Genomic DNA, 13,588 nt, shown 5'->3' on the forward strand with positions numbered 1-13,588 from the left:
CCAGTTCCAACCCAGTGCGAAACCGAACTTTTTGTCAGTGCAAACCTCAACCTGAGCTAGGTTTTAAAAACAAACGAGCAAACTGACGTTTGTCAAAAAACAAGCAGACCCAATCTTGATACCCGATCCAGGTTGGAACTGAATAATAAACGAATTCGCTATAAGATTCACCTGGTAACAAAAAGTGTAATTTCAGGCATTCTGTGTCACATTATTGTTGTCACAGTTCAGGACGTAGATGCTTGTTCACTTTAACGGCTCCATGTAATTGTGTAGTTCAAGTCATTTAATTTCGTTACAAATTTAGTTAATAAAAAAAATCTACAATGTTCGTCACTGACAGCATTGTCATTGACAATTGACATGGTTTGCCTTGACGGTTAGCTCAAATGAGTGAAATGAGAGCAGAATTGTCAATACCATCGTGTATTGTCGAGATTTTGCAGCACTGATCCTGATGGCATTTATTTTTCACCGATTTAAGAAACATTTCTCGATTGGTTTTAGAATAGGTCGCTCAGGTCGCGGTAGAAAGTGAATCAAGTTTATCGAATCTGTGATCGGCAAATGGAAATAGGACCTACTAAAAACAAACGAGATTTTCGTGTTTTCACATTGTAATAATATAATTGCTCCAAATCGCACCATACCTGCATGAGTAAGACGGATCGCTGCATTCAACAGGCATTCCAACTCCTGATTCGGTAACACAGGCACAACCCATCGAGAACTAGATATCTTGATATTCAGTGACGATAGTTTTTCCTCCGGAAAGTTGGCCAATAACTCCTCAGGGTTTCTGAAATGAAAATAAAAAAAGTTATATGTACGATCCTATAATACTAAACCAAATACCATTCTCAAAAAAAAAACCCGAATTTATCCACCTATGGTGTGATCAGACCCTTCTTACTTATTCAAGTTTATTTATTTTATTGTCATTATCAGTGACCAAGCCCCCCACCCCCGTGTCATCCAGTGACGCTACGCCACTGCCTGGGGGTACCCGGAATATATCCGGGTGTAGTCTATTTGGTGAGGCTACCAATCACCTTATCATCGTATTTCAATGTGATTTAATGGGTTTTAATTCAATTCATATGCAAGCAACTTCCCCGGGGTACCCGGAACATGTCCAAGTGTGTCCAATGTGGTCTGGAACACTTAACACGACTTGCATTGATCTTATTTTTGAATTCTGTAGTAATTTGATGGTTTTGATACGTTTTCCGTTAAATCCAGCGTGAAGGCCCATATTCACCGGATCTTATTCCGGCCATATCTCCGGAACCGGTTCCCCGATTCCAAAACCGTTCAAGTTTGTCCAAATCGGTTGAGCGGTTGCTGAGAAACGTGAGCGCATTCATTTCGTTACATACACACACACATACACACATACACACGTACACACACACAGACATGTTCGATCTCGTCGAGCTGAGTCGAATGGTACATGACACTCGGCCCTCCGGGCCTCGGATCGATAGTCGGTTTTTCAAGTGATATCTATACCCTTCTTTGTAAAAAAAGTGTCATTGTTGATATTTTGCAAAATAACGAGATTTTTCAATGGAGTGTGTCGTGTCGGTGTCGTGGTGATGGTTGATTGATTGATTTCCTTTATTTAGGCAGGTGATGGTGGGTAGGATCTGCTCACCAGTTCGGTGTGTCGTCTGTGTCCAGCTTTCTATCCTGACCAAGGAATCAAAAATATCTCCAAATAACAAAATGACAAGCGATCAACGAACCGAATAATAACGGTATGTCAGAAGAGGAAAGCAATAATGATATAATTTTCTTCCTTCTTTTTCATGACAAGCAGCCCGTGCGACACAACTCACTCGGGGCGGTAGGCGGTAGAAGGAAACGAGCAAATTGTTTGCAAGCTGCTTCACGAAGTAAAGCCGAAGATGATACACGTGTGTTAATGGAATTTTTTTTGTTATGTCTTTTCTCGATTCATATCAAGCTATAGCTTGATATACAGGCCGGACTCGATTATCCGGAGGCTCGATTAACCGGAGGCTCGATTATCCGGGGCTCGATTATCCGGAGAAAATGGCTCGATTATCCGGAGTCATATTTTTTTTACCTATCTTGCAAATTATTTTGCATAAACCGCTTTGAAAACCGACTTTCGATCCGAGGACGAGTAACGTACATCGTTCGACTCAGTCTGACAAGATCGGGAAATGACTATATTTAAGTGTTTGTTTGCCTTTGTTACAAAATCCGGCGTTAAGGGGTTTTGAATTAACTTTGACCTGAAAGGAATCAAACATATCATGTGCCACAACAACATACAAAAACTGAATCCCATGATGGTCCGTTCCCTAGTTATGTCAAATTTCAGAGGGATGGGCGGGGAATGGCAACTGAACAAAATTTTTGAAGATTCGTAAAAAAAATGTACCAAGGGGCCTTTAACCCTCCGTTGCTCGCGCTGTTGTACTTTGTACAACACACATGAGTTTTTCATTGCGATTTTGTTGCTGAGTTACCAATCGATCTGAAACCAACGAGTATTCCCCAAAAAACTTGTTTTGATCTAAACAAGCTAAACTTTGATTACAGTAAACACCTACAAAATGCGGATAATAGGGAAAATGTAAATGGAAATTGCGAAAACTGTGACCATACTACGTGGGATTTGACTTAATTGATTACAACATGGAATATATCAAGATTCTAACAAGATAGAAAGTTACTGTCTCTGACAAAGTTGTTCAGGAGATCATAGCCTTGTCACTGGCGGACAGTAGTTCAGAATTTTCTCACTACGTAGCGCTAGTATACATGTGAAATTCTCGCATGTGATATATCTTGAGATCCTCGCATTTTTGTGGGTTAACTGTGATAAAATTTTAGCTTGCTTAGTTAAAAACAAGTTTTTTAATGAATACCCGTTGGTTTCATATCGATTGGTAGCTCGGCTGCAAAATGGCAATGGTAAACTAACACTGTTGTACAAAGTACAGCGCGAGTACTCGTGTTATAAAAGTTGGCGCGAGTAACGGAGGGTTAAAGGGGGGTTTCGTGAGAATTGGTCTTTTGGTGGCTTCATACCTGATAATTTATATCAATTTTCTTATCTTATTTTGTAGTTCAATTCATTTATTCATCATTTCAGTAAAAACAGTAGTTCATCAATAAAGTGATTCAGTAAAAACAAAGAGAATTGCAAATTTGATCATAAATCAATCCTTATTGACTATTTTATCAAGAATATTTCCCCTGATTTCACAAAGTAAAAACTGCCGTTCCAACGGCAATTGGTTTTCCTCAGCCCATGTGATGATAGTGTCAATACTGTTCAGCGCTGATTGATCTGGAACTGGTTCGTACTCCTCATCTTGGTTGTCATCTGCTGTAGAAATGTTTGCAGTTTCATCCAGAGTGGTGTTCGTCACGCTTTCTCCTTCATAAAAATGTGAATCATGGTTAAGAACAGCATTGACTATGTCAACATCGAATTCCGCATTCTCGTCTTCATTTTCGCCTGCAGCCGCTTTATCAGCAACCATCATTTGAATTGTTACACTATCATCCCTAGAGCACCGGAACTCATATTTGCAATGTTAATATTTCAAAAATATTAATGGAAAATGGTCGAAATTGATCGAGTACGTCAAGTTAGGAACTGCGTCAAATATGGTGCCTTCACGGTAGCCGTGATTTTTAGCCAAGCTCAACTTTGTCTCTACACACTCGTGAGAGTCGCGAGACTACGATTTTTCTCAAGTTGAGGGGTCCCATGGCGTGGTTGGCTACACGTTCGCTTCTCAAGCGGATGGTCCATGGGTTCAATTCCATTGATCTTCTTATCGAATTTTGATGTATTTTAATGTGCCTCATGATAGGTTATTATCCAAGTTCGATTCTGGTCACTTTTCCGGGGCACTTGGAACTTGTCCGGAAGTGACAAATGGTCCAAGGTACTTATTTTTTTCCACCATTGATCTGGTTATCGAATTTTGATATAATCTGATGTGTCGCATGATAGGTTATTATTCAAGTCTGGTTCTGGCCACTTTTCCGGAGGCATCCGGAACTTGCCCGGAAGTGGCTAATATGGTCCAAGGTACTTAATTTTTTCCACCATTGATCTGGTTATCGAATTTTGATATAATCTGATGTGTCGCTTAATGGGTTTTGTTCCTTGTCAAATTTAGCCTCATGGCCCATAAACGCCGGAACTTGTTCTGGCCATATCTACAAAACCAGAGGTCCGATTCCATAATCCTTCAATAGCGTTCAATGGGACCACTAAAAACATTAAATGAGACCACATAAGACAAAAAAATTTTTTTTTGATGGCTCGATTATCCGGAGGGCTTGATTATCCGGAGTGAAATTTTTTTCAAGACTCCGGATAATCGAGTCCGCCCTGTATGTCCTCATCCGTGTATATTGCAACAAAGCTGGCAAGCAATATATCATTATCCTTCTAGCACTTGGATCGAGCTATGTTACAAAACGAGTTTGTCATGGTAGTCGTAGCAACCGTTTTGTCTGTATCGTTGGTTGCTTTATGTGTTTAGATTCGCTGAACCTTACGCTTCCATTTCTTATCCGATTCGCACTCCTTTGCTATCGGCCCTAAACAGAAAATTCTGGGATTTGATTGGATACACTTTGGCCAATTTCAGATGTAGACAATAGCATTCCAAATTATTAATGTCTAGTTTACTATATCCAAGTATTCAATAACATTTCAGAAGCTTTGTAAGGGCTAACATACTATAGACTATTCTCGAGCAAAGTTGGTTAACAAAATGAAAGCAAATCCACATTAAAGTTTGCAGTTCCTATCATAATAAAAACTCATTTTGATTTCAACTGTCACGAAATTAGTCTGATATCATATTGTGCTTTCATTATGCAGTCATGACTTTTTAAATGAAAGCAACTTAAATTGAAATTCTGCTGTTTACGTCTTGTTTAAAAATTAATTTAAACCCATCTGTCGTTGAACTAACGATTAGTGTTTATTTTTTTTACACATTTTAGATCATTCGCTACTTGCCCGGGGTGAGATTTGAGCTCAAGTCTTTCAGCGTGAGAAGTATGGATGCTAACGATTTACGCCAGGCCCGTATTCTGTTAAACATTATGAATGCAAAATTAGAAATCAAATAGCTTTCATTGAAAGCAAGATTAGTTTTCCGTTTGATTCAACAGTGTAAAAGTTTGCTCTTATTTTTGCTGTGTTAACCGTTAAGTTGACCAAAGTGAGATCAACTGGAGTATTCAAAATAAGTTACACCATAACGAGATAGAAGAAAACAACTACAAGGGACAGTCCTGTGGGGTTGTACGCAATGGTGACGTAGGACTACGTGGTCTTATATAATAAATCTTATTTGTTAACTGCAGCAGGAGCATGTGTTTTGTGTTGGAATATGAATTTGAGCGGGGTTTTCTCTGTTTCTACATAGTGTACTTCATTGTGTACTGGAGAACGCCACCACTCACCACGCGGTGATTGAATAAATACCGTTTGGTGAGACCGGATGAAATTCAACTTTGAAATCTGTGTTGGGGAAATCGCTTTTCACAGGCAATCAGTGCTTATTTTAACTATCATAGCAACAGTTGCACATTCGCGCAATTTTCAATATTGACATTTTGGTGAAGTCTTAATTTTAACAGATTCGTAGAAAAAATTCTAACGATTGGCGTATTAAGACTTAAAATCCATCATCTCTGCATCAAAATCAGACCACTTTCATGCCACGACCGACTTTGGTTTTTGAAATTGCACCCCCAATGTTGCCTTCAAGAACATGGTATGTTAGATTTAAACATATCTAGATAGAACTGGAATTAGGCGTAACAGCTTTTGTAAACAATAACTTCTCTTGGTGATTTTTAGGAATTCAAGGCACGCCAGCACAAACCAACATTACCGTTGGGCAAAGAAAGTCTTACCGTACCTAATAGTAAGGTTGATTTTCGTGGGCGAGCCTTGACTTTCAAGACATCTTTGAAAGAAGTCATTGTTTACAAAAGCTGTTACGCCCTAATTCCAGTCCAGGATGAGAACTGACATCCGAATGATTCCGAAATCCGAAAACTTATGGTGGTCCTGAAAAGGGCCGTTTTGACGGGATGGTTTAGTAATGCTGAACTATTAGGGTGTTAAACACATATGAGGCTAATGAACTGTATGTTGTTTGAAATGAGGGTGACGCGCTTGGCATAGATGGCTCACAGCGACTCACGAAGAGCTACTGATTCCGATCAATAGCGGTACGTCTTCTTCATCCTTCTACGGATGCTCATGTGGGCTGCAGTTAGCTGCTTGTAGGCAGCCTTTCGTTGTGTACTGGAGAACAATGTTCAACGCCATGCTGAAAGCACAGCTGCTGCTGCAGCTGATGCCGATGACCGGATTCCACCACACACGGCGATTGTAACTGCATCCGATCAGCGGTTGAAGCCAGCCTTGGTAGCTAGTTGCTTGCGGGGAGCCTTTGGTTGCGTATTGGAGAACACCACCACTCAACGGCGCCGGTGGTGTAGTGGTAAGCCTGATTACCTCTCACCCCAGCAGGCCTGGGTTCAATCCCAGTCGGCGCCGCCGGGATGTTCTGAGGCATAACATCTCTGATCACGCCTTCCTTCGGATGGGAAGTAAAGCCGTTGGTCCCCGGTTCATGAGCTGATGGGTCGATAGGTAGGGTCCAGGTGTGGGAGCTGCCTTCCTGGCACGTCGGTAGCATTGGTGCTCAGCTCGGAAAACAAGATCGACGGAAAAAACAAACAAAGGAAAAAAAAAACACCACCACTCACCACGCGGTGATTGAATAAACACCGTTTAGTGATTCAACGGATGGAGTTCAACGTTAAAAACTGTGTTAGGGAAATCGCATTTCGCAGACAATCGGTGATAATTTTAAGTATCAAAGCAATAGTCCACATTCGTGTAATTTTCAATAGTGACATTTTGAAAAATGATAAAGTCTTAAATGTAACAAATGCGTAGAAATATATCTGGCGATAAAAAATATTGAAATTGGTTCAGGGGCATCTGAGTTATTAACGTTCAAAATCTTTTCAAGTCACAGGTGTTCTCCACTCCAATCACCAGCTAGTACGAGTGATGAATAACATCCGAAGTAACAAGACTGTATCCAAGTCCATAGTCATGGCCTTGCAAGACGTTGAAAAGGCGTTTGACAATGTCTGGCATGACGGACTTGTGTACAAGCTTTGTAGCTTTAACTTCCCATTACATCTGGTTAAAATCACCCGTGACTACTATAGACACTGTACAGTGTCTATAGTGACTACCTCCAGCAAAAGTCGTTTAAGGTATCGTTGTATGGTTGTCTTTCAGACACGTTTTCCATCCCAGCAGGAGTCCCGCAAGGCTATCGGCTGGGCCCCTTGCTTTACAGCATTTGCACTTCCGACATTCCCCTCGGAAACGGTTGCGTGTTTTTCTTGTTCGCAGATGATACCGCAATAGCCGTCAAAGGAAGGATGCCTCGCGAAATAAAGAACAAACTTCAACGATGCCTTACCGCTTTTGCTGATTATGCCACCACGTGGAAAATCAAAATCAATGAATCCAAAACATAAACCATCATGTTCCTCCACCGGCAATTGCCAAAACTAAAACCGGTCTGCCGAAGTAACCTATCTCTGAATGTTTTTCGATGAAAAGCTCCTCTTCCGTTAGCATGTAGAGAAAACTGTAGTCAAGTGTTCTGCCTTGGTTAGGTGTCTGTATCCGCTGATTTCCCGCAGATCCCGCCTCTCAAGGGTGAACAAGCTGGCTGTCTACAAACAAATCATAGCACCTGTGATCCTCTACGCAACTCCGGTGTGGGAATCATGTGCACAGGTCGCTCAGAGTAAAGTGCTCAGGGTGGTACTTGATCGTCCTTTCGGCACTAGAATAACACATTGACACGAAGAGGCAGACATTCCCAAAATAAATTCCAGAATTAACTAAATTAAGACTAAATTTGCACAAAAATGGTGTTGAGTACTTGGCACTGATGAAGTCTGCAAGTAGTAGACGAAATACGCGTATCTGTCAAAAGATAAGCAATTATAACGGAATTTAAAGGAAATAAACCAACCCACTCAAAGCTCTTCACAAAAATGTAATATATCAGAACATGTTTTGATAGGCAATTTGTATATAGTATATTAGGTGTATATAGTAGTTGTAGGTTAGTTGTAGTTGTAAATAGTAGCTGCAAATAGTTTCCTTTTTTCAATTTAAAACAAATCAATCCCACCAAGGTGGTCATTCTCTAGAACAGGCCTGATAGGACTAGGAAACTGTAATTTAATAATTGAAATTTCAAAAGAACTAAAGTTGAAAAGACGCATCTGTGTCACTTGATTAGTCATACATATATAAACTGTATTAAATATCATAAATATCATTTAAAGTAAAACAAAAATGTTAACAGACTCGCATAGGTCACGCCCAAGCGTTGTTGATTTTGAATTAGTTTATGATTTTAAAAATGCAACGTTCCCTGAATTTCACAGCAGACTCAATAACATAAATTGGCAAAACCTTTTACAAGATGAAAACGACATGGACAAGGCAGTTGACATATTTTATAATAACTTGTACAATATCATTGAAGTATTCGTTCCTTAAAGGCTAAAGAGAATAGTAAACAGCACCAAATATCCTGTGTGGTATACCGAAGACAACTCTTATACACAAGAAATTAGAACCATTAAAAACAGGAAGCAAAAAGTAAAAAGTTTCAAACTTCACAACATTTAGAAAAACATGTTGATATCTGCAGAACATTTGATGCAGAAATATTGTCAGCATATGAGAATTACAATTCAAGAATATAGAACAATATAAAATCTGATCCCAAAACGTTCTTTAACTTCGCGAACGAAAAAATTAAGTCATGTACATTCCCATCGTTCATGAAGTTTGAAGAGTCTGATAGTACTGATAGTGAGGATATTTGTAACCAATTTGCTCGCTTTTTCCAAAACATATAAAAGAAATCCAGTAATGCTCTCAATTTGAACTATTTGTCTTATATACAAGTCTGATGGTCCTGATGAAATGCTCAATTCCGACAGCCGCCACAGGTTTAACCTGCACCAAAACCGCTTAAGGAACGACCTCGAGTGGGTAAAACCGTTTAAAGCTAAACATCTAAATTACGTAAGATACGAAAATCGCGTAAATTACGAACGCCGCGTGAGACAACCGTAGGGGAAAAACAGCTTATTATCACTTAAAGAGTGCCACCAAAATAAATGTGTTGGCAAGTTGATTAATTTTGGTTTCCTCCCTAGATATTTTACTTATTTTACTATTGAGCTTTGTTTCAATTTAGTCACAATCACTTCTGCGTAAGCTCCGTAGACGTAGGCGCGTTGATCCGATAGCCGCAAAAAATTAAACATGCATCGATGCATAAGAAAAGATTTTACAGTCACGTACGGTTTAGTTCATAGATTAACATTGACTGATGTTTACAAATGTAAGTACTTGAACACTAAGAAATAAGTTAACTCAAATGCTTTAACGGCATATATCAGAGATTTCGCGTATTGAGAGAATAATATCAGGCATAACATTTGATAACGGCACAAAAGCATTTGTAAACAAACTTTCTAAGGCCCTTTACACGCGAACCAAAGTACGCCCACGCAAACCAATGCCACTTTCGGAAAGGTAATAGTTGCTCCTATCCGATGATGTTGTTGGTTTGCGTGGGCGCACTTTGGTTCACGTGTAAAAGGCCGTAGAAAGTTTGTTTACACATGCTTTTGTGCCGTTATCAAATGTTATGCCTGATATAGTTATCGAGTACAATAAACTCAGGGGAAAACAATACCTACAACAGATTAAAAGTTATCAATTATCTCATACCGCTCATTTTACTTATTTCCTAAACTATTCCTCTCGTTGTTAATCTGCTTAATGCTATTGGTCTTCTTGCGTTTTCTTATTGAAGTTCAAGACTAAATAGGAAGATTTATTCAGCAACTTTAAAGGTTAGCGGGTCCGCATCCTAATTCTTCCGTTAATCTACCTAATGTTATTAGACTTTCTGAATTTTCTTATTTAAAACGCTGTACAGACTGGAGAGTTATAACATGTTATAACGATTGTCAAATAATTGCAACACAGAAACCCCCATCAAGATAGCGCTATAACATGTGATAACTCTGTAGTCTGAACGTACTATAAGTTTGTTTGATGATTTTTATATCGCATTACCCTAATTTACTAAATAATTGAAATCTCTAATTCACCTAATCAATCATAACCCATGCTTTATTAAGTACCTGCACTTGTGCTTGTTATCTAAAGTTAAACGTGTTTCAAGTACTTTTGATCCTGACCTATACCCATTTATCATATCTTAGTTCGACCCAAGTGACACCTTCAAGTGTCTAAAATGCTTCACTTTGAAGTTAGTTTGCTAGCTGATTTTAAAATTATATAGGGTATATGCTCCAATCCAACTATGCTCACACACACCGAATCAGCATTTCGTTGTTCGGTATTTTTTTTAAACTGGCTTTGAACGGTAAAACATTTTATTTGCTGATGACCCAGTTTAAATCGAAAGTAATGCTGACACTCGGTAGTGGTAAACTGAATGTCGGTAATCTCAAATGAAAAGTACTGAAAACCGTAATGTTAGCATCTGAGTTTCTCGGGAAATAAAAAATGCTCGGTACTTTAATAAAACTCAGCAGAAAAATATACTGAACAAACAGTTTTTAATGACCTTTTACTGTAGCTTCATCAAAATTTACATGCATTGCTGAGAACGATGCTGACGTTTAATTTTCAGCCATTCCGGAGGACGGTCCCATGGACATCTGGTCAATGTTTTTGTAAAAACACAAATTCTTTCTATCATCACAGTTCCTACCACCATTTACCACTTTTACGGATGTTCCGGATCTTCCGCTGGCCATCTGAGTCCATGACCCAAACTCATTATTATATCACAGTTCTTAATGTTATTAAAAAAAACGCGGAGCTCTATGATCAGTTTCGTGGATTGACCACTTTTACGGATGTTCCGGATCTGCCGGAGGACCGTCCCGGTGTCTCCAGGATCCATGTATAAAAACCACGAAGGTATTCTAACTTATTATGAACATTTGTGCCCAATGTAGATTATAGATTTTAAGCCATTTGCAAAACCCATAAACACACTTTAAAAAAACGTGTAACGACTATTTTCGCATTTTGAAAAAGTAGACGACTCTATTTTCAATGTTTTTACAATCAAAATAATCTACAGACCTAGGAATTCTAGAGATACCTCAATTTTTAAAATTCATCAAGAAATTGCTAAGCTATGCCATTGCAAACTTGCCGTTACACGTTTTTCGGAGGCATCGTATTCGGAGTGTTAATGTATTCAGTATCTTTCGACATACTTTGAAAAATCAATTTCTATCACTTTTTTAAACTCGATACATCTTATGATTTCATAGCCCTACAATTATTTTTTTATTTATTTTTTCCTTGATTTGTTTATCGCCGATCTTGTTTTCCGTGCTGAGCACTAATGCTACCGACGCCAAGGAGGCAGCTCCTACATCCTACCTATCGACCCATCAACTCATGAACCGGGGACCAACGGCTTTACTTCCCTTCCGAAGGAACGCTAGATCAGAGATGTTATGCCTCAGTACATCCCGACGGCGCCGACTGGGATTGAACCCAGACCTGCTGGGTAATCAAGCTTACCACTACACCACCGACGCCGCTGCCCCACAATTTATTGAGTAATAGAGATTAAGGGCACTAGGCCAAATGCTAACTGGATGAATAGGTTATAAGACAGAATTTTGAAGAATAAAAGATTTAATTAAAAAAATGTTTCAGAAAAAAATTAACTTGATACAAATAAGAAGTAGAGGAAATTGTTTGGGATATCGGATAAAGAAAATGACCAATGCTTGAAGAATATTACTGAAAGGTTATTGTTCCGCCTACCGCCAAAAAAGAGGAGAAAACGACGACTAATCAGTAACGAGCAAACGGTCGGTGCCGTTCTATACAAATCCCCGCAGTAGCGTGCTTAAGTTAAGTTTGAATCCAACCGTGCGTCCGTTCGCAGAAGCAGCAGATTTAACCTTGTATCGAGAAACGAAAAGAAATAAACAGTAGTATCTAGTGTAGTCGGCAGCATTCGTCATTTCTACTGGATGTCCATTTATGTCCCGGAGAGTAGCGTCAAACCCCCAGCTCTTTTCAGAGCTCCTGAGTTTAGAACTTCGATTGACGCTAGCCAACTCCGTTCGCTCCCGCCTAGTACAGTCCAGTTTGCCTTGACAAAACCAGTTCAGAAGGAACATCAATTTGGTCCTTCGAGCCGGATCACGAGCCATTCCGAAGCAACCGTTCCCGTTGAGTGGAAACTGACGTGCTACGACACACAAACTGTACCCAACCAAAACGAAACAACTGCTTCTGCTGCTACGCTTGCGACTCGACGCGGAGCATTTAGAACGAACGTGTTTAAACGTGTGCGAGTGAGAAGTGCCTTTTCGGAAAAAAAAATACGTTTTGTTGTGGTTTCGCGAGATTTGAAATACGCCGCGTAGTGAGTGAGGTGTCATAAATGGCACCAGAAGACGCTGAAGAAAACCAGCAAGAGAGCCCTATCCCTAGGTCACCAGTTAGCAGTTCCGGTTCATTTCACGGCTTCGAGTGGGAAGCAGCAATGGATCCTGAATCTGCAAAACAGTGGCAGGGAATATCCAGGCAACGTGAACAAGTGAAGCAAAAGATTGTGCGCATTCGGCATTCTGTCATTCGTGGAAAGCCACCGACTTTGGCGCAACTGACAAATATGTCCAACCACCTGTCTGTTGAGTACACCGAGTACAGCGGATTCCACAGCAAAGGACTGGCACTTCTTCCAGATGATGCGCTGGACGAGCAAGAACATGAATATGCCAACTTCGAAGATCTCTACAACAACGTTACCGATGCCGTGCAGGAGTTGTTGCTGGAAGCACAAGCAAACGCGGCCACTTTATCGCCTAGAATCGTCCGTAACCCGCAGGTGGTCGTCCAGCAGCAGCCGCTCAGCGCACCAATTCCAACATTCGATGGCAATTACTCTGGGTGGCCAAAATTCAAAGCCGTCTTTCAGGATTTGATGGCTCACTCGGGGGATACAGACGCCATAAAACTATATCACCTCGATAAGGCGCTCATCGGAGATGCAGCTGGTGTATTGAATACCAAGATCCTTAGTGAAGGGAATTATCAACAAGCTTGGGACATTTTGGAGGATCTCTACAAAAACAAACGGGTTCTCGTAGAAACCCACATCCGTGGTCTGTTTTCACTACGAGAGATGTAATCGGCGACCCATAAGGAACTGAGAGGTCTGCTAACCGAATTTACTCACCACGTCGAGAGCCTGAAGTTCCTCCAGCAGCAGATCACTGGCGTTTCGGAGCACATGATTGTGTATCAGGTCGTCTCCACGCTCGACAAATCAACCCGCAAAGCCTGGGAAGCGATCAAGAAAAAAAGGATATCTTCCCAAATACGAACCAACTACCGCCTTCCTGAAGTCCAGGTACCAAATACTCGAGA

At 40.2% G+C, this 13,588-nt stretch overlaps 1 protein-coding gene across 2 annotated transcripts in view; it reads right to left on the bottom strand.

The window, feature by feature from the left end:
- faf (ubiquitin carboxyl-terminal hydrolase-like faf) overlaps nucleotides 1–13,588 on the bottom strand; it is a 138,461-nt gene that overhangs the window by 61,429 nt on the left and 63,444 nt on the right. For both annotated transcript variants that reach the window (XM_065238690.1, XM_065238691.1), the window contains exon 3: nucleotides 651–799. In XM_065238690.1, coding sequence (XP_065094762.1) covers nucleotides 651–799 — 149 coding nt within the window. The remainder of the gene's footprint in view (nucleotides 1–650; nucleotides 800–13,588) is intronic.

The sequence above is a fragment of the Ochlerotatus camptorhynchus genome, unplaced genomic scaffold (assembly GCF_037179485.1).
Source record: "Ochlerotatus camptorhynchus isolate MF236.1 unplaced genomic scaffold, CSIRO-AGI_Acam_v1.1 ptg000889l, whole genome shotgun sequence".
Classification (NCBI taxonomy): Eukaryota; Metazoa; Arthropoda; class Insecta; order Diptera; family Culicidae; genus Ochlerotatus; species Ochlerotatus camptorhynchus.